This window comes from Colias croceus, chromosome 12, assembly GCF_905220415.1.
Source record: "Colias croceus chromosome 12, ilColCroc2.1".
NCBI classification, from domain to species: Eukaryota; Metazoa; Arthropoda; class Insecta; order Lepidoptera; family Pieridae; genus Colias; species Colias croceus.
Genome location: NC_059548.1, coordinates 5537717 through 5565266, shown reverse-complemented (window position 1 = coordinate 5565266; position 27550 = coordinate 5537717). Strand labels below are relative to the sequence as shown.

Below are 27550 nucleotides of genomic sequence, written 5' to 3'. Positions count from 1 at the left end.
GGGTAAATAAAAAAAGTCAACATGATTTCATATCTACTTGTATTTTGTTCAATTATAAGCATAATAAATTGCAAATTGGAATTTGTACTTTCATCCGCATGTATCAGCTGATAGTGAATACGTTCTTATTAGATACCTACTAAGAAACCAGACTATTACACTGATAACAGCATGATTCTGTTACTGATATATTTGAGTACAGCTATATAAAATCAACTTTATTAGTAGTTATAGTGCCATAATATGTGCAAGGTTATCATTCAGATATATTCAATTTTTGTGACATATTTTTTATGTTATTATTAACACTTTTTCCGTGCAAGTATACAGTACTTCTAATCACACACAGCTTTGGTGTAATTTTATTTTTTATACTGATCATGAAAAAATAATCTATTAAACTGCGTCTTAAAATATATCACTCTTACTTATGTGCTCATTATATTTACCAGTTTCACCATTTTCATAAAATTACTCAGAAACCCACACACGCTTAGCAGCTTCGTCGGTGTAGTTAGCGTTAGGTAATGGAAATTTTTATTTTTGCATCTAAGACTGATTACGTAAAAAATTATAAAGCATGATTCACGCTACCGTGCAGGGGCCGGGCCGGGCCTTGCTGGACCCGGGAAACTAATGAAACAATATCTATCGACATTACAACGCCATGCCCTGTCCGGGCCCCGTAGCCGTGCGCGGCCGAGCCACGGTCAGGCATAAATCGCTGAATATTCAAAATATACAATAATGCTTGATCGTGAACAAGTCGAGGCACGGCCCGGTTGCGACACGGTACACGGACAAAATCTCCGCTAATATAAGAATTTTGTCATTAAAAACATAATAACGTGAGCACACGTGCGAGTGCCAAGGTGCGAGTGTGCACATAGAGTTTTAAGAATTCATTCAAAAGTCGTTTGGAGAATATTATGAGAATTTTTTACTTAATCAGCGTATGCAAAACTACATAATATAAGGGCGCTTTCAATTTCTACCTCTCTTAATTCTTGACGGCCTGCGCCGGTTCACACTGCGACGGACGTTGCCGTTTTCTTATCGAGCGTTCTCTGTACCGGTGCTGCACTGTTGTCGCACCGCACGTTTAAAAAAAGTATCATCCGTGCGTTGTACGACTGCGGACTGTCGCATCGCTTCGGCACCGCAGCAACCCACCAAGAAACGCACAAGTTGAAAACGCTATTAATCCGTTTAAGCTTAAAATACCGACGAATCTTAAATAAATAATATACCTAAGATAACAATGTATCATTAAGCCTACCATCATAAATAGTTGTAGAAACCGAAAAGACCCGTTTTTAGTAAAGCGTTAATAACAATTATTAACAAATAAAGTTTAAATCGGTTAGCTTTACATGTAATTCCATATTTTAATGTAAGAAGTGACCTACGGGAACCTTTAAGGCTAATGCAATATTAATACTAATTTTATTGTGCTTGCTTTGCATCACATTGAATATCACAATTAAATTTATTCTAATAAATTAATATTCTTCTAAGAAATCTTCTATATGCATTATAATATTTTCTGGAGCATTTAAATGGACATGATGAGTTCCTTCTACTTCTATATAATTAACATCGGCTGTTTGTTTTAATTTTTCTATTACTTTCATGTAGTAGTCTAATCTTTCCCAGTTCTGACCCGGAATAGCTCTAATATTCAGGACTTTGCATTTCACTTGACTTGCATACTCTAACGCTGTCTCTATAGACATCATTCCCAAGCCAGACACTTTTAGTCTGGGATCACGCTTGAAGTAAAAGCCCCTTTTCTTCATAGACAACGGGGTCGGAGCCATGCCTCGTTTCATTAAAACCTTGCAATTATCCCTCGATACTGACCCTTTATATGCATCTAACACTATATCAATCATTTCTTCGTACTCGTAACACGGGATTTTATCCTCAGTTAAATTTTCATAATCTAATATCTTATTTATCGACCAACCAGTCGCCTTAACCATGATTTCAGGCGGTCGCACAGCCGGACTGGCAATATCTATACAAATTATTTTGTCAACGTCATCAGGATATGATGCAGCATACATAAAACTTAATGCACCTCCAAGGGAATGGCCAATGAGGCTTATTTTTTCCCATTTAAAGTGTTTCACTATCCGTCGAAGAAGTACCACGCCATCCCAGAAAACATAATAGATCATACCAGTAGGGTAATGGGATGAGTTACCATGACCAGGTAAATCAATTGCTAGTACTGATGTTGAAGCAGGCAACATCGGAATAAGGTTGTCCCAGGTGCCTGCATTGTCTTGCCACCCATGAATAGCTATGAGCGGCTGCTTATTTCGCGGTCCCCACCATCTTCCGGCTACATGCCCCCAAGGGACAGGTATTTCAATTTCTTCTACAGTCACACCAACTGGTAATTCTGCAAGAAAAGAAAATAAACAATATAATTTTTATAATTCTGTTTAATTAATTGGGACCGCTTTTATTCCTAGTTTTTGTGAACGATATAATTAACTGCTTCCAAAATACAACTCCCTATCTTTACGCAGACGATCTCAAAATAATGCGACCTGTTGCTAGTACTTACGATCAATTTCTTATACAAGAAGACCTTAATAGACTATTTAATTGGTGCCAAGAGAATGACATGTCTTTAAATATTCAGAAATGCTATCACATTTCTTTTACACGAAATAAAAATCTGATTCCAGTAACTTATTTAATTGATAATAAATCTTTGGCACAGGTCGACTCGATACGAGACTTAGGCGTTATCTATACATATAATAAATCTGTAGAAGGGTCAATTCTGTACATTGAAAATATTGAAAAAATAACTAGCAGGGGGTGTTACTGGATCGATACCAAACCCAAATATGTGATTAAAAAAATTTTTGTCTGTCTGTCTGTCTGTCTGTCTGTCTGTCTGTCTGTCTGTATGTGAAGACATCACGTGAAAACTACCGGTTCGATTTCGATGAAACTTGGTATAATTATACCTTATTATCCTGGGCGTAAAATAGGATACTTTTTATCCTGGAAAAATACGTAGAAAAAAAATTAATCTCAATTTTTCAGTTATCCATAGACGTTGTTCTGTAGTAGGTACCGCGAACACACGTTGCGTATTATTATAGACCTAGCCGTATTTGGGTCCAATAGATATTTATAAGATGTCATTGTCCGAGTTACTCAAAATGGAGAAATAAACCATCCACGCAAAGACAGCATCCGCGCGGACGGAGTCGCGGGCGGAAGCTAGTTATTGATAAAAAGCTAACATTTTATCCACACATCGACGCAATTTTAACTAAAGTCTCCAAATTAATAGGTTTTATAATACGTAATACAAAACAATTTAAAAATTATAGAACTAAAATCTTAATATATATAAATCTCGTGTCACAATGTTTGTCCTCAATGGACTCCTAAACCACTTAACCGATTATAATAAAATTCGCACACCATGTGCAGTTCGATCCAACTTGAGAGATAGGATAGTTTAAATCTCAAATCGTTTTAGAGAAAGCGGGCGAAGCCGCGGGCGGTAAGCTAGTAATTTTATATTTGTGTTTATGTCGCAATATTGTAGAATATTGTTCTCAAGTATGGTCTCCTTTCAAATTTTTGCACAGGCAAATGGCAAATTTTTTGGGTGGTGAATAAAAAATAGTACAATTTTTTATGACATAATAATCTTTGGTTACTCATAAATTATTATCAGTAATATCAGATTACAGATACAAGAACTAACTATCTAAAATATATTTAAAAATATTATTGAAAGAGTTAGAAACACACAAGAACACATATTTTCAAATTCATAATAAAGTTGAAAGTTCTTTATTAAGAAAAAAATATAAAGAACTTATATTTTACCATGTGATTAACTTTAAATTTTATTATTATTCAGCCTTGACAGCATCTTTTTAAAATATTTTAGGTTGGTAAGTACAATTTTAATTTATTCTTTTTTCTTAATGATTAATTCTACATTTTATTGTATAGTGTATATGTTATAGGAAATGTATGTAATCCGTCATTGTATACGATTCCTAGGAAATGTATACAATTCCTAAAATCATACGGAAATGTGTGAAATAAATTATTTTATACACAATTCCTAGGAAGATTATACATTTCCTAGGATATGCATGCATTAAATAGTTTTTTAAACAATATTTTATACATTTCCTAAATGGTATCGGAATTGTACACATTTCCTAGGAATTGTATAAAATTCCTTGATTTCATACATTTCCGGTAACATATACAAATAGGATCTAAGAAATATGACTTCGAATGGAACAAATAAAATTGTATATTCTAAACAAAATTGGAAATACCGTCTGTATTTTCTGTCTTTTTAAAATTGAAATAATTATCTAATATTTTTGTTTAAGAAAATATTGTGTCACAATTATCTCGTTATGATAAAATAAATAATTTTTTGTAAAAAAGTTTTTCAATAATTTTGTAAAACACACTACAAAGTTACATTTCCTCAAGCAATGTGTCATAAGGTAAAGTGTACACAAAATGACAAATATAACAAAAATATGAAACATTTGGTGTAAAAATTGAAATAATTATCTAATACCTTTGTGTAAGAATTAATCTGGTCTAAAGAGACCAGAATAATTTTAAAATTATTGCCCAGCATTTTTTAAAATCAAAATTATTCTTTACTAGATTTCCGCCCGCGGCTTCGCCCGCGTTTGCAAAGGAAAACCCACATAGTTCCCGTTCCCGTGGGATTTCCGGGATAAAAACTATCCTATGTGTTAATCCAAGTTAACTCTATATGTGTGCTAAATTTCATTGTAATCGGTTCAGTAGTTTTTAAGTGAAAGAGTAACAAACATCCATACATCTATACAAACTTTCGCCTTTATAATTGTATATTAGATATAGGCATCACATCAAAATTGTTTTACTGAGTTTGCTTTTAAATTATTTAGACAATAACAAAAAAACACTTAAAACCCCAATTTTGTAATAATTGGAATACAATTTACATATGGAGTGTGAATTAAAGTTAATAACCAAGGTCAATTTACTTCATATGAACTCAGTAACATGTTGCCTGCATAATGAATCAATAATTTTTCTTGTTACCTAACCATAGTATGGAGAATGTTTTGGTAAAAATTTATACTTAAAATGTTATAAAATAGGTAAAGGATGGAAATATCCTGTAAGAAATCAATAAAATGTGTATGTGTTTAAGTGACAAGAGAAAAAATCTGTGCAGAAACTAAAGTCTCGATAGTGTAAACCTTGACACAGTACTAATTTGCCTTCATTTGGTTCAGTGATGAAAGAATTTTTAATTTATGTAACACAAAAACATCCACATGCATAATTAGTAAAAATATGATAAAAAACGGTTATGAATTAAAAAATGAATACAAACCTTCCATTTGGTGTCCGTTCATATTTATAAAACAATATAACGTGTCAATAACTTCGAAATTATTTTCACTTCTAAATGAATTAATTCCTACACCTGAGTGGCACAACACTTTCCTTTCACTATTCAAGAGATACTAAATTGAAATTTAATCCACTGAAATATAGTAATATTGTGTATTATCCAAAACTTAAGTCACGACTGTTGAACGAGACTTTATGGCGCAATATGAAATAAATCAATCAGCAGACAGTTCAAATCGAATAACATTGCGTTTATATAAAATACCGCAAAGTAGGTACCTACTGCAATGATAGAAAATTCGAACAATTTATGTTCACGTTGTGTAAGCTGTTAGATAGCCACACAATATTTTAAATGAATGGACATGATTCATGTAATACCATTCCGAAAATAATCTTTATCGTTTTCATTCCCTATTTATTAATAATTCAACAATTAATAATAATGACGAATTACATTAAAACTGACATTTTACGTTTGAGTTTTGACACTTGGCGGCTGACGGCTGACGCTAAAGTTGACAGCTGTTGAGAGTATGTTTTTTTTTCCTCAGCACAGAGTATCAAGTTGCTACATTACAACCATTCATTGAAATTAAAGATCAATTTTTATCTGTGCATGCATGACACTGGACACTGACAGCGTAACCAGAAGAAGAGTTGTATGTTGTGAATTGCCAGTTTTTTCATAATTTTGATTTATTTTATCCTGTATATGTGCCGCGTGGTTTACCTATGTATACTATATATATTATTATTATACCCCGGGCGGCCGTACACGGAACGCTCGAAGCAGTTGAGACCGACAGCTTAAAGCCGCGACCGCGCGGTGAACTATAGACATTCATTCAATGCCGTATACGGACTGCTCGAGCATTCGCGACCGCTTCAAGCCGTCAACTGCGTGGCTTGTAACGACAGCTCGAGCAGTCAACAACCATCCATGTATGTCGATCAGCCGTTAACTGCTCGAGTAGTCCTTGTACGGCCGGGCTATATTCGAGGTAGCCCGCATATTATATACGGGCCTCAAACATTCTATTAAATATATAAGTTCTCCTGAAGGCTTATTCAAACCATAGAGCAAGTAATATAGTAATTCAAACCAAAGCGGTATCCTCTACGGCGCTACCATCACCCGTTCCGTGGGTAGCGGTATCCTGATGACCTCATGCGTTTAGATTGGTTTCAATAGGCCTATTAGACTTTCCTAATGTACCATGTTGTGATCTCTATGTTTTCTGTATATTTTTATAAATTATTTACCTGAAGCCAAATTATTACAAGATAAATTTTCAAATATATGCTAGCAACTAGCTAATAGCCAAGAATATTACAAAAAACTTAAATAGATGACAATGATCGAAATTTTAAAACAGTTTTAAATTAAACATCGTCTATGGATTAGCTGTTATCACCAAGATTATAAGCTTCTTGGTTATCACACTGTTATCTTAGGCCGCCTGTCCACCTGCAAGAAAACTTCCGCGAGAAATGTCCGACAGTCTGTCCGACAGCAACTTGCAAGTCTAATTCCGTGTTTCCACCTGCAAGTAGACTTGCAAGTTGCTGTCAGACAGACTGTCGGACATTTCTCGCGGAAGTTTTCTTGCAGGTGGAAACGCGGCCTTAGACTTTGCTGTTACCCATATTTTTGCCCGTATGGTTGACTGAATTTAAAAATAGCCTCATAAAAGTCATAACTAGGGTCTTGTTATTTAGATTTCTATGGTCGTAACTAACTCTTTAATGATCTAAGATAGCTCTAGAAGCAAAATAACTGTACCCTTATTGTACCATAGACTCCGTAGTGACGTGACGGACGTGACGTGAGACGAACCATCACACTTACTAATAATATTTATACATAATAACATAATAAATAATAATTACAATAATGTTAATATTAGTATGGAAGAAAGAAGATTATTTAATACCAGGGATATCGAAAGTTAACAGAACAGCGAGAGTTAATTCTATAACATTCTTTATTCTTTATTTTCCAACACAAGTAATTTACAGGTATATACCCAAAACATTACAAGGCAGTTTCATATTATCTAGCACGGAACTATTATCTAAAATACACTTATCTAGCTAAAATATTGACCGTTTAAAGCACAGTTTATATAAACAAGTTTATTACGTATACTCTTTTCACAATATCACAGTTATGTAGTTTTACAGTAAAAAATATGCATTATTTTAAAATAGAGTTGTTTATAATATTTATCATCGAAAATCTTACGTGTATATAGTGAATACCAAGCTTTATAAACAGTTTAAGTTCCAAACCTGTGTTCCAAACCAATGTTCCAAACGGAACGAATCTGTACCAAACATCGTCAAACATTCTGGCGTGGTATTTTTGGCGTTGACAATTGACATTTCTGATTTTACAATTTTCACATAAATGTGTTTGTCAATGTTGTTTCAGCGTCATGAGAAGTTGTGAATAATTGTGACTTGTGTGGAAAAAATCAACAGAAACAGCAACGTATACAGTTTTTCGTAATGGCAGAAAAGAGGAAAACTAAAAAGCGCAAAGAGGTACATATTATTTGTAACTTTTATTGTAATTGATTAATTTTATAAACGTATTAAAAATTGGTCTACGTTTAAGTGGTTATTAAATTTTTGCGTTGTGGTTTTGGAATTTTAGAATATACCTATTTGGAAAAATATATATTCTTGGATAGATTAATATTTACTTATTTCATTACGGTAAAATTTGTTTAATTATTTCAATTTATAACAGTGACGCAATTATTGTTTTTGCTAAGCTCGTCTGAAAGTATACAAGTATATTACCAACGTCTGCAGATCCGTGTGTGATGAAATGTTTTAAATGTAATTTCTTAACTAAATACGAGCGATATCTTGAAAGCGAGAAATGTTTTTAAAGCATTAGTTGCAAATTACAATAAAACGCATATAGGGCGTACAATGCGCAGTTGTGCATAAACAGCTGGGTATTTTAAAATTTTATAAATAACTTCGATCCTTCCGGCGTTTCTTTGTTTGATCTTTGCCAAGCTACTCAACTATACTCTACATTTTGTTTGCAGCGAAAAAAGGTTAGTCAAAATATTTCTTATAAATTTAATGTAAACAAAGTTAAGCTATAAATATAACCTGACTTTATTGAAGAAATAATTAATTACTTTTCTCTAAATTGTGGAAAAAAATCAAAAGACCACAGGTTGTGTTTGTTGATGCATTAATTTTTTTTTTTTTTAACTACTTCTTTTAAAATGAAAAATTGAGGATAAAGAAAGGTTTCTTTAAAATGTGTAGGTACATTTTGCTTAGTTTTTGTTATAAATTGAATAAAAAAACTAATTATCAAAGTTTATAACTATTCAGGTTTACCTAAAAAATTTGCAATATTCAGTATCTCCTTTTAAAACAGATTAATTCTGTGTATGTAGTATAAAAATGAGATTTAAATATAAAATCCCAATGCACAAAGGCATTGTTTCAGTCATAGTTTAATGTATTCTTAAAATACAATAGATGTTTGTATATTAAAGACACTTGTTTATAGGTACTTTTTATACAGGAAAGTATAAAGATGGTGAATGATTGTTTGTTAGAAACTATTCAAATATACAGCCTACTTTGCCGTTACTTTATAATGTACTAGCGGTCCGCCCCGGCTTCGCCCGTGGTACATATTAACGTTTTCTCTACATAAGAACCATCCTCGTACTTCAAGGAATATAATAAAAAAAGAATTATCGAAATCGGTTCAGCCGTTCTCGAGTTATGGAATTACAACGAAAAGTGGCATTGATTTTTATATTTCACTAGCGGTCCGCCCCGGCTTCGCCCGTGGTACATATTAACGTTTTCTCTACATAAGAACCATCCTCGTACTTCAAGGAATATAATAAAAAAAGAATTATCGAAATCGGTTCAGCCGTTCTCGAGTTATGGAATTACAACGAAAAGTGGCATTGATTTTTATATGTCAGAGAATTTAAATAACTCTCCATAATTAATTATAGTTAGGTAGATATGTGAAATAATATTAAATAATGACTCAGTGCGCACACCTTGCGCGGTCGATGGTAGTACCGAGACTATATCATCGAGCTACTGACTCAAGGAATATAAACCATCGCATGGCCCGTAACTCCATGCATTTCATATCAATTCAATATCGCCATTATGTTGTACACCATAGAGTACTTTATAATAGGAAGGTATAGCCACATAACAACTACTCTGTTATAATTCTCTCACACGGCCATTCTGACAACGAGCGCGTTCTCGCGCGAACATTCGACTAGTAATTTTGCGCAGATTACTTACTGCGTTGCTATTTCATTTGCTGTATTCAAACTCTTTTCCCTTCACGGTTTGTAACTTTTCACACCGACTCACAAATTATTACTCATCATCGTCATCATCGGTGATATCAACAACGGCTACTGTCGCCTAAAGACGAAGCTTTGAATGTTTTGTGTGTGTGTGTATTCTATTGTAAGTGTAGAGCTCTGAACAAATACTGGAACTACATGCAGCGCGGAGCTTGCTTTGTACTGGTGTGTGTGTGTGTGTATTATATATTGTAAATGTAGAGCTCTGAACAAATACTGGAACTACATGCAGCGCGGAGCCTGACATGTACTGTAGTCACATGAAGCGCAATGCTTCGCACAAAATCTGGAACTACATACAGCGCGGAGCCTCATATGTACTGTGACTACAAGGAGCTTAAAAGTTAAAGCTACCCACAACAACTGGAACTACACGAAGCGCAAAGCTTCCAATGTACTGTGATCACAAGGAGCGCAATGCTACCCACAACATCTGGAACTACATGCAGCGCGGAGCCTGCCATGTACTGTGATCACAAGGAGCGCAAGCGCTACCCACTACACGAAGCGCGGAGCTTCCAATGTACAATATGACATACACGCCTTACTATGTCAAACACAGAGCTATTATTGAGCTTTTAAAGTGTGGTGTGCATGTGTGTTATGAAACTTTTGTGTAATACTTAGATTAACTTATACGGAACTATGTAACAACCGAGGAAATAAATAGGTCAAAATAATAAAATAAAACAAAAATAAACTTATACGGAGTATTTATTTTTTCACAATACTTTATTGTACAAAACAATGTAAGAAAATCTAGTACAAACTTATAAAGTAAAAATATTTTACACAATGTGCGGCCTTATTGCCACATACAACTTGCAAATTACTGGAAGTAAGGAGTAACATTTGTGGAATACATTTTTATTCATTGGCTCACTTTCCAACTGCTTAGATGAATTTGGAAGTTCTTCACAGAAATATGTACTGAGCATGGCCTCCAGTTTGAGGCTCGATTCGATACCTCTCGTTATCGCTAAGTTGAGATTATTTTGTATGGACTGGAGAACTTTTCTCCTAACTTAGTAATTTACATCGTATGACACGCCATCAAATCGTCGTCCAGTGACATATCTAGTGTATTTACAGGAATACACAAAACCACCTTGCACTTATACCTTGATGTATACTAGGTATAATAACAACACTTTACGGGGCAGATTAACAGCTAATAATTAATTTGCGAGGACTGAACCAGGTTCTAAAGTCACACCGACTTCCATATCATTTACCACTATCGACGACATCACATTTTCATAGTCTACCTTGAGACAATTCAATAATCATAAATGACCGCCAAAACAAGTAAAATAATATCATATTGATGTTACAATCGGCTTTTCTTTCTTACTAACACAATATAAACATTAAACAGAATGTTTTTTTTTCCAATACGAGCCTTATAGACGTTCAAATGCTCGTCCATCCTGACTTTTGCGTTATTTCTAATTTCAAACAGGTTAACTTTTAAAGTGTTGACACTCGTACTAAATCATAATAACGTAGTGGTCTTGCAGCCTATAGACAATTGCATTGGGCTGTCGCCTGTGTTAAGCTTTTTGATAAAATACAATTCAAAGTAAGTTGAATTTCGCCAATTGTAGAATACCAATATCTACGTTCATGACTACACGGTGGACTTGCAGCCTATAGACAATTGCAATGGGCTGTCGCCTGTGCTGTGCGTTTCTTTCATACAATACAATTCAAAGTAAGTTGAATATCGCCAATAACTGTAGAATACCATTATCTACGTTCATGATTTTCAGCGATAATGAAACAATGAACTTAAGAACAGACATAAACCTTTTAAAATAACCCGTTAGCGCAATAATTCATCCCGCTTGTAATTTTATGAAACTCAAAAGAACACTGCCAACTCAAGTCTATGAGTTCGCTACCTGCGAATGACGTAGCTTGATCGGCTACTATTCCTTTCAGCGCACAACAAAAACAAAGCGCTTAACATGCTCTTTTTTTTTTTTGAAGACACATTTTTAACAGGAGCTAGGTGACAATATTAACCAGTAAATGCGTCAACAATTATAAGTAAGTGCCATTCGTATTTATGGCTATGTATGAAGTGGTTCTGATACATTTTCTATCGGATGTCAAGTCAACTGTATAGCTCTAGAGGGCCTTTAATTAACTTTGCAATCTAAAAATGTTCAATGTACGTTCTAACAAACTAAGTACACTAAGTTTTTGCAGGTTTTTCCTAACTAAAATGTTTCAAATAAGTAATCATGAAATGATTGTATCAATAAATGAATGATAACACTTCGTTTGCACCAAACAAAAGAAAATGTTTATACAGCAAGCATTTTTTTTTATCATATGTGACACCTTAAATTTTAATCAATAATTTCATTTTATCGGCTTCAATTACTTTATTTATGTTCGGATATAAGTTGTTCGGCTTGTAGTCGTCGCGATTCTTTACTATTTTTGACCAAATTGAACATTATGTGAAGACAATTAGTTTCTACTAATAAAACCTACACGCGGTATTCTTGGACCCTTGCGTAGGTACCGACTTCGAAATCAAAAGCTTGTATGTAAGCCCATCATCTATGAACACGAGGAGAAAATATTTTTCTTATGACATGATGCTTTGAGACTATTTCAGTCTGTTAATATTCTAAAATGTTAACGCTAAATAGATTATGCTTGAGGTCTTCTTAAATCTTATAACTCTATTTAATAACTATGATAACAACTTTCTGTGTCAGTGATTCTTCGATAATATTCGATTTTTAAGTTGATCATTACTTTCTTGTAGGAAAACTGAACCACTATTAATCTATTGAACAGGAATCTGTTTGTACTTCAACAACGAGATTTGTCCGAAAATCGTTAATAAAGAAGCAGAAATCTTTTTTTTTTTTTATCATTCTAAAATATTTCGCGAACTTAAACGTTCTTTTGACAATAATGCTTCAACAAGAGCCTTATTTTTTTTTATCTGACAAGTCTACCATTCGATGTTATGAAACCTTGTGGTGAATACCTATTCAATGTTGCAACAGCAACTTGCATTTATTCCAATTAAATGAAAACTCTGCGCAAGCGAGACTTTCAATATTCTTTTTATACAAAAGAATGTAACCTCTTATGATTTTGAAACTCGAGAACATCGTTGATTATAAAAAAAGTAGCTATGAAGTCACGTAATTTATCTAGTCCTTGGTTAACAACAAGGGCATTACAAAACCTTATCAATGTTGAAAGAACTGTAGATTGTGCTAGGGTTGTATTCACAAGTCTTATTCCCATTTCACAAAATTTGTGCTTTACTTTCAATAATGGATCTCACACGATGAACATCATTAAAATCATTTAAATCCGTGTCTATAGATTCAAAATTATTGTCCGCAATAACAAATATTGTTTATTTTAAATTAACGAATAATTTGAGCCCATTGTTATCCATAATCAAACTACGTCCGGCTCTAGTAAAAACATCTCGACCTGTTACTCCATCCCAAGAAGTACTCGAGAGTCTACAATAACCAAAGTTCATATTTACATCATTAACAGTTATGGGTAATGTTGTACGGGCGAATGAATAGGTTGATACAGTGCCAGTTCTAGTTACGTGAGTGTATACAAATTCTAGAGGCCCGGTAATGCTATCGGCTATCCTTTTACAAAGGAAAAAAAAAAACAATCGGACCTGCTGTCAATAAGGCACTTGAACTTTACGCCGGCAACGTCTGTGACTGTAAGCGGGGTATCGTGCTGTAAACACACATTAATAAGGGTATTGTTTCTTTAAGAGCGTACCGCCCGTTGCTTTGGAAAAACAAACCTCTTCTATGTGACCAAATTTATGACAATAAATGCGTTGTTGTTTCTTAAATATTGAACGGACCTTTGTTATTCTTATCGATTAAACTAACTGATTTTGTTTCATGGGCGAGATTTACAGTCACGTTTGTAATGACATGTGAACACACAGTTATAGCAAACAATTTGCAACATGCGACGCTTTAAATGATTTATGCCAAAATGTCTATCAAGACCCACAAAATCAATCGGCGTGTATCATAATAAATCAGATCATACCTGGTCATCTGCAATACCTTCTACCACGAATTTACTATATTCGCATAGTTCCAGCCCGTTCTCAGCCGGTCGATTAGCGCCAACTTTGTAGTGGAGCACTCGATGTATGTTGAAACTCGATCACTTTTTTACCATACCATATCTCGAAAAGGTATTTCCTTTCGCTTCTTAGCTTCTTTTCACGTTAAAAATAATGTCCACACAGGTAGATGAAGGCTGGCCTCGTAGTGGGTCTTCCTTACTTATGCGTTAGACCCGGAAACAAAATGTTTCGTTTCGGGAAAGTGTATCTGCCATTTATTTTAACAGGGATGCGCACGACATGATGCTTTATTGGGAAACCCACACACAACATTGTCGTTGTCGTGCTAACATTCTCATGATTTATTGGTGGAAGCTGTGGTTCTTCTCGAACCTCATTAACACTAGCTATATCTTCTTGAATCTCACTAACACTATCACTCGTTTCACTCACTTGCAGATTTGCACCGTTTAACAGTCTTATTCTTATTGGAATCGGGGGTAATAAGTGCCGATCCCACCGCTGCTGTCAGAGAATTTAAATAACTCTCCATAATTAATTATAGTTAGGTAGATATGTGAAATAATATTAAATAATGACTCAGTGCGCACACCTTGCGCGGTCGATGGTAGTACCGAGACTATATCATCGAGCTACTGACTCAAGGAATATAAACCATCGCATGGCCCGTAACTCCATGCATTTCATATCAATTCAATATCGCCATTATGTTGTACACCATAGAGTACTTTATAATAGGAAGGTATAGCCACATAACAACTACTCTGTTATAATTCTCTCACATATATATTAGATTTTTATATTAAATGTTCATAGGTAAGTCAAAGTGATAACTATAATCAGTACGAGTTAACTTGAGAGTCTGTAGTGCAATATATTATGTGATATATTAGTTTTTCCTTAAAAATATAACCCAAAGTAAGTAAATTATGAACTGGTACTTACTTAGTTTGAATTACATTCAATTCTTTTATTTATTTTGGAAAGATAGCTGTAATATTACCTATATGTCATCAGCTCAGGTCTCAAGTTAATTGGCACGGGTTGTATTGTCTGCTAAGTTTCTTACAGCTTTACCATTAGTACCAATAGAGTAAATGTCCGCTGACACTTTCACACAAGTCTGATTACTTTTTGTTATAAATTTCTCATATCATTTTGAAACAGTCCCATACATTTAGAAGATAATTATAAAACATATTTTTGAATGAAAATAAATGTTTAGAGATGCCATAAATATATGGTGGTACCTTTAGACTCTATGTGTACCATAAAATATTATAACGCTCAATAGTTTTGATGTTTTAACACACCAATCTCGGGTATTACTGATTTGAATTGAAAAATGTTTTTTGTTTTGGATAATTCAGTTATCGAGGAAGGCTAAGGAAAAAATTCTGTTATGGAATAAAGTTAAATTCGGCAAATGTATGATCTCTCTCATCTCTGGATTGTGTAAGGAAAAATGTCCTCTATTTTCTTAAAAATTAGGCTGGTTGAACAACCTCACAAAAAATTGTTTCATTGGTTGACATGAGCTGATGTAATCATTTTGAATCATGCATTATTTGTAGTAATAATGCATGCCAAGATTAAAAATTATATCAGTCAGCCTTAACCCATTGAGCCCCAAGCAGCCCGATCGGTCCCAGACACAATAGATTTTCTATTGTGTCTGTGGTTCTGGGGCCTGAGTGATTAAGAACTGTTAAACATTTTCTATATTAACATAAAGAGGACATATTACAAAATAAATTAGCTATGTAAAATAATATTTATAGTACAGATGTATGTTTGGTGTTACACTTCAATTCAAATTTTATAAATCGTCCGTCATCATGTTCGTTTCATGAAAATGCATCATATGATCTTTCTTATTTTATCGGTATGAACAATTTATAAATATATGTCAATTTTCTTATTCACGTAACAATTACTGGGTCTATTTGGCTGTAATTTATTATACACATAAATTATAGTCTGGAATTACATCCGGTTAGCAAAGTAAAGAGTCTTCAGATACATAAAAAAAAGAAAGATTTTTTTTTAGCCCGTAAAAAATTACGAATCCATCAATTAAGCGATTAGTACAAGTATTTATATTTTAAGTATAAGAATTTGTGCTTACAACTTACAACCTTAATAATTATAATTTAAATTTTTTTTTCGTATAGATTTTATCGTGCGTGTATCATTAATTATTACGTAAATCTCATAACGCATCAAACTGAAGCAAGAACGTGTTTAATTTCGATCCACTCCTCTAAACGATAAGAGCATGACAATACGATTATATTTTGTGAAATATACCGCAATGTCGTTCCAATTTATATGTTGAGGTAGAGAATGTCCCGCTTTCACCGGCGGTACTCAATGTTAGAGCCATAGTCAGTCGGCACACGTGTTTAGACCATGGAGGAAGAGTTTGTAAGTTTAATTCACTTTACCCATAGTAGAACCCGTAATAACATTAGAACGGAGAAATATATGTAATGCTAAATTACCTCTATATACGTTCCAATAAGTTCTCGAAGTATTTCTATACTAACTGCTTATTGTTATATTAGTTTCCGAAGTGCTAACTACTTATAGTTTATTAGAGGCTTTTTTTAAATGCAAAATTTTAACTTAAATCTTTTAAAAGTCACTTGTATTTTTATAAATTAAATAGGAATATTAAAAACACTAACCCTAAATCGAAAAAGATAAAAGACCTCTCAAGACATTAGTAACTTTAGACATTTGTTGATTATTGATGCAAATGTTTTGTAATTGCTAAAACATGTATCTGTTGTAATAATTTAGTGTTATTACCTTATTTTAATATGCGATTATACATGAACTACTTATGAATGTATGTTTTTCGTACCTAATTAGGTCTCTAACCTCACGAAACAAGAAATGCATCGCATTTTTTGCATCTTATCAGTTTTTATTTGAAAATTCGTAAGGTCATGGGCAGTGCATTGGCTGATCTCGGGTCAGCTACCTCGCTTTATCGATGTTGATCAATGAAATTAGAGCTGTATAGTATCTTTTGGTCCAAATTGTCGTGTAGACATCGTTACTTTACAATTTTATGATACGTACATACATATTTTATGAGACTATAACATTAATTTTGTTTATTTTACAATATTATAATTTATAGAGATTGACTTATAATTTTGACTTATAAAAATTAAGTTTTTAAATGTATTGTTATTTAATACTTGTTACTATTGCATGAAATGGTCTCTCTTAATAACACACGTATCTTTCGTGATGCTAAAGTATTAGTCTGGTAAATTGATATATTCAACGTACCTAGTTATGTAACTGTAAACTTCATGTATAGTTCAGGATACATCGCCCATTTTTGCAAGTGACTACTATCAAGCTAATTTTCCGTTTGTAGCTTTATTTTGATGAGACGCCCAATAATTTCGTGTACGAAAGTCTCGATTGTGGTAGCTAACAGAGATAACAAGGATAAAAAATTTTGATTTGATGGTTCTCAAATATTTATTACTAACTGAACTTTTTTTTTTGTTTAATCTCGAGATAATTACCTAAATTATTCGAAAAAATATTTGTCCTACAAAATCTATGGTTGGTTCAAAGAGTCCCCTTTCCAAAGTGTATCGATAACGAGGTCATCATAAATGATTACTAACAAGCTGATTTTTTTGTTTTCACTTAGTTAATATTTATATAATTCAACAGACATATTGTCCTACAAATTGCGTAATAAATATTTGAGAAACATCAAATCAAAAAATTTTATCCTTGTTATCTCTGTTAGCTACCACAATCGAGAGTTTCGTACACAAAATTATTCGGTGTCTCATCAAAATAAAGCTACAAACGGAAAATCAGCTTGATAGTAGTCACTTGCAAAAATGGGCGATGTATCCTGAACTAGTACAAGTTCAATGCCGCGATGTTTTGTCGTCTCTTAATTCTATACATCCTTACGCTATTATTATAGTAATTTTTATTTGATTAAAGTCGTTCAAGTTGCTGGTTCAGTTGAAAATAATAAAATTTTATTGAAAAAGTGTACTTTCTTGTTCTATGATGTAATTTTTTTTTGTGTGGTCTATATTGATCAATTGGAAAACCTAATAACTCGACTTCCAGTTATAAGTTCCTGTATAATTACGAAAATATCTTTAGAAAGGAAACCAATTATATGCCATTAAATAACTGGATCATTCGATACTGCATGATGCACTTTTAGTCATTTTCTATGTTTATGTTTTATGTTTCCAATAGAAACACTTAGCGACTAAAATTATGTAATAAATTGGCATATTTATTTGGATACTAGCTGCTCCGCGCGGTTTCTCCCCCGTGGCTCCACTCCTGTTGCTCGTAGCCTGATGATATTATATGCCTATAACCTTCCTCGATAAATGGGCTATCTAATAAGAATTTTTCAAATCGGACCAGTAGTTTCCAGGATTTGCGCGTTCAAACAAACAAACTCTTCAACTTTATAATATTAGTATAGACTAGCTTCCGCCCGCGACTCCGTCCGCGTGGATGTCGGTCTTCGCGTGGATGGTTATTTCTCCATTTTGAGTACCTCTGTCAATAACATCTTATAAATATCTATTGGACCCAATTCCCAAATACGGCTAGGCCTATAATAATACGCAACGTGTGTTCGCGGTTCCTCGGAACACTACGGAAAACTGAAAAATTAAGATTAATTTTTTTCTACGTATTTTTCCAGGATAAAAAGTATCCTATTTTACGCCCAGGATAATAAGGTATAATTATACCAAGTTTCATCGAAATCGAACCGCTAGTTTTCACGTGATGCCTTCACATACAGACAGACAGACAGACAGACAGACAGACAAAAATTTTTTTAATCACATATTTGGGTTTGGTATCGATCCAGTAACACCCCCTGCTATTTATTTTTTCAATATTTTCAATGTACAGAATTGACCCTTCTACAGATTTATTATATGTAGGTATAGATTACAGGCACAAATCACTAGCAAGTCAATGAATATTACCTATAATCGCCGACTGGTTTATTGCTAGTGGTTCGAATATCTTACAGTTTAGTAATGTTTCTAGAAATTTCTATAGATTGCTATAGGTTGCAATCAGACTTTGAAATAATGTAAGACTTTGGAAATGAAGAAGTTCTCAACTTAAATGACCTTTTACTACCTAGTACTTTTTTACATAGAAAACATTGGCTCTACTACTTAGTACTTTTCGATTCCATTATTTTTGGAGTGATAAACCGACTAAATACTACGTTCTACACTCTAGAGAACTATTACATAGGGATCACATTAAATAAAACTTAAATATAATATTACTTTACAGGAGTTCGGTGAACCGCCGGAATCAGAGAAGGCAACCAGCGACGAATACGCGGTTGCTAAATGGCTAAAGGCAAACGTACCAACGAAGAAAACAAAATTTTTGAACCATCACGTCGAGTATTTTACTGGTAAGAATGTTTTTTTTTTATATTATCTGCCCGTACGTAAGTTTATGTAAATTATTTTTATTACTAGCTTTCCAGCCGCGGCTTCGCCCGCTTTGTCTAAAACTTAATAAATTATATATTAAAACCTTCCTATTGAATTACTCTATCCATTAAAAAAAACTGGATCAAAATCCGTTGCGCAGTTTTAAAGATTTAAGCATACATAGGGACAGTGAAAGCGACTTTGTTTATTACTATGTAGTGATAGTGACTATCTATGAGACTGTGTATACGTATCAGGAGTTTAGGATTAAAAGTGTTGTTAAAAATACGATACGAATTCAAAAACTCCATCGCTTTTGGGAACGTTGAAAATAAAACTTATGAAATTGATCGCCCTCCGTATCTGTCTATCTATTTTTACTCTAATTCTTTCCAACGACTACGGATTTGGAACCGAATCTTTTAGGAGTTTTCACCATGTAGGTAAATGACTAATCAAGGCCTACATAGCCTAATTTGTGTATTCAGGTTGTTTTATAGTTGTAGTCATCTTAGTATTGGGTACGGGGCAAATGAGCACCGTTTCAAAATCAGTTAAACGCGTTGGTTATATTATAATTTATAATCATTTATAATGCGTACTACACTAGTAATATACGGTAACAAAAAATAACTTGAAGTACCAGCTTTCTGGAAGTTTCTGGATTTAATACGGTAGTTCATTCGCCGTGCCCAAAATATCAAGAATTTTTTTATTTTCTTGTCAATATTGTATAAATTACCCCTTTATCGATACCATAAAACATTAAGAGGATTAGTAAAGGTTAACAAAATTTACGTGCGCCTTTTCAGGTCGTTGACACAAACTAAATTAGCAGTTATACTGGTTTTGTCGTTAGAATTATGTTTTCTTTTATTTGAAAATTATTAAATATGTTATCAATGTTTTGTACATATAGGTTAAATAATTCAGTTATTCACTCTCTCTTAACTATCTCTTTTATATTTGTGTTTTGTGTAAGTAGTTATTTTGGGTTATGACGCCACCAATATTCGACGATCACTTCGACACCTAAAATTAACTATTAAGTTTTTATTTATAAATGGAATATTTATTATTTATAGAAGCTTTCTTCAAAGTAGTTTTACTCTGTTGTTCTACTTCTTTTTTTTTCGTTAAAGATGCTATAGTTATGATTAACGATCTTGAATGGGTTATTGATGAGAATTTGACCTTAACTATTGAAAAGGAAATAAATTATATTACTATTTATAGGTTATTTAAGATGTAAACCTGAAAAAGGAGGTCACAACTTACAGGTCAAAGTGGTCATGGTCACAGTCAGAATCATGTGTTTTGGTTAAATGTAAAGGCATTAATACCACCTTACATTTTTATAATCCAGTTGCAATATTCTTACGGCGCATTTACATCAAACGAGCGAATGCTCATACTAACCAGACTGTCAAATTATTTTAGTGTAAGCAGGCGTAGAGATTGTACCTATGTAATGTTCTAGTACTGAATAACATTGAATACGAGTTTTCGTTTACAATAAAAGATCACGAAATAATGCTTTTGCTTTAGCTCTATGTTCGTTTGATGTAAATGCACCGTTACATATTATATAGGTAAGTACATAAAATATAAAAACACATATTATGTGTGTGAATAATAATACTGTTTTTGAAATCGATTTAGAAAATCAGCTCCACACATAATATTCATTCCACTATTTTTATTTTCATTTTATACCACACTATTCATGGCTATTATTTTATCGTTATAAGTGTTATAACACATTAGGTGTATCCGTAACCGTGTAGTTAATTTCATAGAGAATTTGTTCTTATGCACAATTGTTATAAGGTTAAGAGTTCTGAAAAATGTATGGAATTACATGTGTTATGTTAATTCAAGTAGGTTATCAATGTTATTTTTCGCTAATATTATCCCGGCAAACTAAAATGATTTACATCCTATGTTTATCAATATTCTTCAATTTCCTGTTTAATTTAGCCTCTGGTAATATTATAAATGCTAAAACATTAATGTGTAAATTAGAAGAGTTGCTCAAACTAAAAATGGTATCCTAATACCATTTTAAGAACGAAGGCGAATACATTCATCTACAAAAAAAATTTATATTCAATACATTCATTGATAACAATTTTACCATAATCAAGAGCATTATTGTTGGAATAATGCACTTGAATAGTTTATTAGTAAATATAATAAAGTATGTTAATAGTTTTGTGAATTATGCAATTAGATACTGTCATCCAATATTACACCAAGAGCTAGCGCGCAAGAGCAACTTTTGTCTCCGCAACTATTTTGTCTCTCCCATTAACTCTATGGGAAGTTGCGTCGCGTCGCTACGTGCGCGCACTTTCTTACTAGCCCATAGTGCCCTTACGCACTAGCGGTTAACCGCGAGGGCGGCTAACCGTGCGGTTAGCCGCTTTCCCATTTTAATATGCAACCGCTTATGATTGTACGCACTAATCATATAGCTAGCCGCCCCCGCGGTTAACCGCTAGTGCGTAAGGGCACAGAGTTGATGAGAGAGACAAAATAGTTGCGGAGACAAAAGTTGCTCTTGCGCGCTAGCTCCACTGACTAAAATAACATAATATGTCACATGTCCATATCTTCTTTGTATTAGTTTTATTGTACGCGATAAGTGCTGGGAGCTATGTTATCATGTTACAGTAATCAATAATTCATTATGTATGAGATAAGCCGATTCGGGTTCGAGACCTTTTTAAGTATAAAAGGATAACCCAGCTACTTTGTTTCGATCTTATATTTAATGTCGTCATATCGTCTTTTTAAGGCAATATTATTGCCTGTGTTGGAAAGTGATGGCGCTAGGCCTAGACGCCTTATAATAGCGCTGTAATTAAAAAACTTAAAAAACTATTAAAGGCAATGATTACCACGATCATAATTAAATCACTGAAGTATGATAAAGAAGACGATGCTCTTAGAATCTTCTAGTCTGCTGTACATTTTTAATAATTTGAGATACTATGTTCGTTACTGTATTGACATAGAATATTGGTCCTTATCAGTGCGTCTTATTGTTGAAATTTGTAACGTTGTTAATATTTCGTTTTGTTACAGGCACAAAGGCAGTCGACGCATTGTTAACATCAAAATGGGCAACTGGCAAGAATCCGCTTTTCACGAATCGTCTCGAAGTAACGGACTTTTTACATCTAATGCTGCTACATAAATTGTTCCACAGGGCTAAAAAGGTAATTATAAACTCTTTATTATACTATAAAATATTTATTTGAATGATTTCAATTATTGAGATAAAATTCGGCTTTATCGCTTGTCAAAAATATTTTCTAAGCATTACATGGTTTGGTCACGTTTGATAGTTGATAATTAGGAATTATCCTATGATTTCAACAATATTATTTTTAGGCTCCTACGATATATTTAGTAAATTTTAGATTAGATTAATCATATGTACAAAGATTAATCTAATTAATTGAATTTTGGCAAAAGGAAAAAAACAGTATTTATAAGTATAATTGTTTTCAGGTACCAGTAAGTGAGCAAGAATTGAAGGGTAAATCAAAGAAGAAGGACATTGAGAAATCAAGCAAAAGTGGAGATGAGAAAGATGGAGACAAAGCCAGCGCTACTGAGGGTAAAGTAAGTACAATTTTAAATTCATAAAAAAATATTTTAATTTTGGTCAAAACATTTAATATGGTGTAAGACGAAAAACACAAAAATGTCTGCCGATACACAATTGAGAGTGACATTATTGTCATAAATCTTCACCTATGATTATTTCCTGTAAGTGTGAATAATACAGAAATATTTTAACATAGTTACCGTGGACTGTAAAGTGATTCCAATAATTAATATTATATATTGAATACCATGCAGAATCAATATAAATTCTAGTCTTGTCGCATAATATGATTGTTTTTAATTTCAACTAATACAATGTTTGCAGGACAAAGAGAACAAAGAGAAAGAGAAGAAGAAACGCAAGATACGTCTCGAGATGCATTTGGAGCAAGTGTTCCTGGACAGTTTGGACGCGTACGTGTGGATATACGACCCGATGCCGTGGTACTATTGGGTGTGCGGGGCGCTCGTTGTGTTCGGAGTTATCGGGGTTTGCATGTTCCCGCTGTGGCCGGCTACTGTTAGGTGAGTTTTGATAAAATGAATAGAATTAATAAATGAACATTTTATGAAGGATTAAAACCCAGTTTGTTAGTAAATTAAAATGTAAACACTAATAACGGTAAAGAAGTATGATGTGTTTGATTAGTGACGTGTGTGGCCATCTAAATACATCATTTAATCGAATCTGTGTGAAAAAAAAGCACATCGAAAATATTTAATATCGAAACTTTTGTCAGTAGTATGAATAGCAGATGTAATTACCAAAATAATTCCCGCACAATTCTACTACAAAAAAATAAATCCATCCATCCGATCATGTCGGCATAACAAGACGTGCTGAGTGTCCCTTTAGATAGTCTTCCAAATCATTTGTGTCTTAAATTTTCATTTTTTAATCTGATGTCATCATCAGCCCATATACGTTCCCACTGCTGGGACACGGGCCTCCTATGAGGGTACAGGCCATAATCCACCACGCTGGCCAAGTGCGGGTTGGCGGATGACACATGTCGTCGAACTTTTTAATTCTTCGACATGTCGGTTTCCTCACGATGTTTTCCTTCACCGTTCGAGCAGTGGTGATGTTACAACATGCGCAGATAAATTGAAAAATCAATTTATTTCCTGCGCGCTCGCCTGGTCTCGAACCCCGGACTTATCGATTCGAAGTCCGAGGTCTCACCACTGCTCTTACTCTACTTTTTAATCTACTTTTTAATCTGATGTGCATTTTTGTTTTGGTCAATTTATTTATATAATTTCTAGTGCTGTACCTAATTTTTTTATTTTATTCTTATTCACAGAAAAGGCGTATACTACCTAAGTATCGCGGCAGCAGCTTTCCTCGTGATGATCATAGTACTTGCCGTATTACGAGTGGTCGTGTTCTGTCTGGTTTGGATCCTAACACTATCCAGACATCACCTGTGGCTTCTGCCCAACCTGACCGAGGATGTGGGCTTCTTTGCGTCCTTCTGGCCATTGTATAAGGTAAGCTATACATGTATATGTATAAGCCAAATCGGTCCAGATATTTTAGAGATTTTGAGAGATAAACAAACTCTTCACCCGCTTTGTCGAAGGAAACTGGCATAATTTGTGTTCCAGCGGAATTTTCCACATCTATAGAATATCCGTCAGGTCCCAAACTATATTCGTACCAAATTTTATTCAAAACGGTTTAATATTTTACTGTTTAGGCGTGAAGAAGCGACTGACAGGAGGACAGACTCGGTTACTTTCGCATTTATAATATTAATAGGGATAGTAGTAGGGATTAACCGAATTATTTTTCTGTTATAATAACTAAAACATATAATTTCAGTACGAATACCGCGGGCCGGGCTCCGACAGCGACAAGGCGAAAGGCAAGAAGAAACGCAAGAAAGACAAGCAGTCAGACGATGAAAATGAAGAAAAGACTCCGCTGATACAAGCGGAGACTCCGCCCCCGGTCAGCGAGCCCACGCCGACCGTGGATAGCGGGGAAAAGTAAACATTTTTTAATTTTAGCATTATTTTTCTACATTAGGGTTCAGTCTTTTCCAGAAACAAGAATAGAAAAATCTTGCAATGAACTATAGCTCCCCTACCCTACCCTACCCCTACCCTATTGGGTTTAGAGTTTAGAGTACCCTATTGGGTTTAGAGCCAGCAGCAGATATAGCGACGGCGCATTTTTCATTGTCAAACTATTATCGACATTTTCCTCATTGAAATAACATAAAAAAAAAGTGTAGCGCTACTTTTCGCGTGTGACGCTTCGATGTTCCCCGAAATAAATTGTTGTAATTTGATTTTAATGCCGATAGTAGTTTAACAATGTAAAATGTGCGGCGCTGCACCTTGCAATATCTGCGCCGGCCCTTAAACTACAAAATATAAATACGCTTTGGATTCTTTTCTCATTACATGTAAGCAAAAGCTAAGCAAAATAAATATTGAACAAGGATAAATTATTTTTGTTTCGGTTATACATCCCGATGTTTGGTTTTTTTTTCCTATGCTAATACTATTATTCATGCTACCAATTTATTATTATTTCCAGAGAGGAACCACAAGAGCAGGAAACATTTCCTGACTCCACATCAGCGGAGAAACACTCAGAGTCGGACACAGACAACAGCCAACGTTCCTCAACGGACAGGGACTTTGAGATTGTTGAAACCGCTGACTTGGAACAAGACACACACACTTAGACATTCTTATTTATTTACACGGTTTGTAAATTTAAATCGATTAATAACATGATTCGGAGTAAATTACTAGCACGGAGTAAAATTTTTGGAATTTATTGTTCTTTTTTGTTGATGTTATACTAGCTGTCAAAGGAAAATTCATTGTTGCCGTTGCAGTGGAATAAAATCTATCGTTTGTCCGGTTTCAAAACTATAGTTCTAGCAAATTTCATCCAATTTGGTTTAGTTTAGTTGTGAAAAATGAAAACATACAGATAGTTTCGCATTTATGATATATGGAATATCACCTATGTTACTTATAAAATCAATCTGTATCTACAATGTTAAATGATAAAAAGCGAAAGCTATCATAATCAAGTAAAAAAATTGGTTGCCTTTTGCTCCATCGAATAAAGAGCTTTCTTTACATCACAAGCTAGCTAAATTTATAGTAAAATATATAAAACTCATTTTATAGCAATGGACAAATTATATTATTTTTTGATTTAAATTTATGTGAGTGAACCAATGTACTATCTTCGGTTATCTGTGTTATAGGTAAATTATATACATAGTTAAAAGTAACTATGTGACTGAGGCCTATTTTTTTTATTCGTGGCTTAAGCAAATATACCAAATTATTGTTATATAATTTCGAATAAAATATAAATTCCAATTCTATACAATCGCGGATATCTATCCGTGTTTTATGAAAGTGATTGACAAATATAAAATTATTAATAATAAATTTATATATTATATTTTATGTGCAGACTACCGAAGACGTTACATGAAATACACTGTAGATCGGTTAGGATACACAAATTAGAATATAATTTTATAGTATTTCTGACATGGTTTCTAGTTTGAATTTAATTAACTAATTATGAAAAAAATAATAGGTATTTTATTAATAAATGGTGGTAGTTAATTTTATGAAATTATGTTGCATTTCTAGTATAAGCCTGGGGAAATCTCTACAGCATAATATCTAATATTATTTATATTTCTATCTCAATTTTATAATAACTAAGTATAGTTAAAATTCAAACTAGAAACGATACAATGTTTTATAATAATAGACGATTTTAGAGAAATAATTATAATGCAATTATTTTTGCATACTTCGTGTATTATTTGTATTCGTGTCGATCATTTTGTGATTTAATATTTTTGGTGCTGTTTTTATTGTAGCGTTTTTACGCTTACATGCATTTTATTTAGTCTGTGGACTATAGTTTATACTCAAAGCTTTGGAAATTATCTGTGATTGACAGCCTTGTGTGATATGCACACTTTTTTTCTTTTCTTTTTTTTTCTATACCTAAAATATATATTAATAACACATTCAACGCGTAACATATCAACTTATAAATGAAATTGAATACGCGTCAAATTTTATTTTTATTTATTATTTCACATTTTTATATTTATTGAGTTTGAACTATAGCACTGCACTCTAATAATCGTGTTTGTAAATATGTAATTCTCTCTAGTATCAAGATCTATTGGTGTTACTACATATTGATCAACCAGTTTTGATCCAATAAAACGACATTTAATACTTAAATGCTTTTTATTTTTCCTTAATTGTCACAAGAGATTCTTTATATTATGAAAATATTAAAATAATAATATGATTCTTACTTTATGGGCCCTTTTCACAATGGGCAGTGTTGGAAAAATAAATTGTCGATGTTAGCCCATCATAGTCATTTAGACCCTCTACACTATCGTGATGGCCACTACTCGCCCAACGCTGCCCATTGTGTAGAGGGCCCATTACATTATTTATAAGTTTATCTATGATAGTATGATATCTCCTAAGTCATGCTTGAATGC

The 27550-nt window shown here is 33.4% G+C and overlaps 2 protein-coding genes across 2 annotated transcripts; one reads left to right on the top strand and one right to left on the bottom strand.

Annotated features, from left to right (window-relative positions):
* Positions 1-21: 21 nt before the first annotated feature.
* LOC123696270 (probable serine hydrolase) lies at positions 22-5909 on the bottom strand. Its single transcript, XM_045642344.1, has 2 exons — positions 5408-5909; positions 22-2410 (listed from the first exon to the last, which is right to left on the bottom strand). Exons 1-2 carry the CDS (start codon positions 5427-5429, stop codon positions 1503-1505), a joined length of 930 nt encoding a protein of 309 aa, XP_045498300.1. The 5' UTR covers positions 5430-5909; the 3' UTR covers positions 22-1502.
* Positions 5910-7825: 1916 nt separating this feature from the next.
* LOC123696012 (translocation protein SEC62) lies at positions 7826-27278 on the top strand. Its single transcript, XM_045641990.1, has 8 exons — positions 7826-7977; positions 19261-19387; positions 22500-22633; positions 22929-23042; positions 23353-23552; positions 24335-24521; positions 24856-25022; positions 25579-27278. Exons 1-8 carry the CDS (start codon positions 7942-7944, stop codon positions 25727-25729), a joined length of 1116 nt encoding a protein of 371 aa, XP_045497946.1. The 5' UTR covers positions 7826-7941; the 3' UTR covers positions 25730-27278.
* The last annotated feature ends 272 nt before the right edge of the window (positions 27279-27550 follow it).

Bases quoted from the DNA above. Each gene is read 5' to 3' on its own strand.
- LOC123696270 (XM_045642344.1), bottom strand. From the start codon at position 5,429: ATGAACGGACACCAAATGGAAG. The intron at 2,411-5,407 runs GTTTGTATTCAT...CTTTTCTTGCAG, and splicing joins GAACGGACACCAAATGGAAG to AATTACCAGTTGGTGTGACT.
- LOC123696012 (XM_045641990.1), top strand. From the start codon at position 7,942: ATGGCAGAAAAGAGGAAAACTAAAAAGCGCAAAGAG. The intron at 19,388-22,499 runs GTAAGAATGTTT...GTTTTGTTACAG, and splicing joins TCACGTCGAGTATTTTACTG to GCACAAAGGCAGTCGACGCA. The intron at 22,634-22,928 runs GTAATTATAAAC...AATTGTTTTCAG, and splicing joins TGTTCCACAGGGCTAAAAAG to GTACCAGTAAGTGAGCAAGA.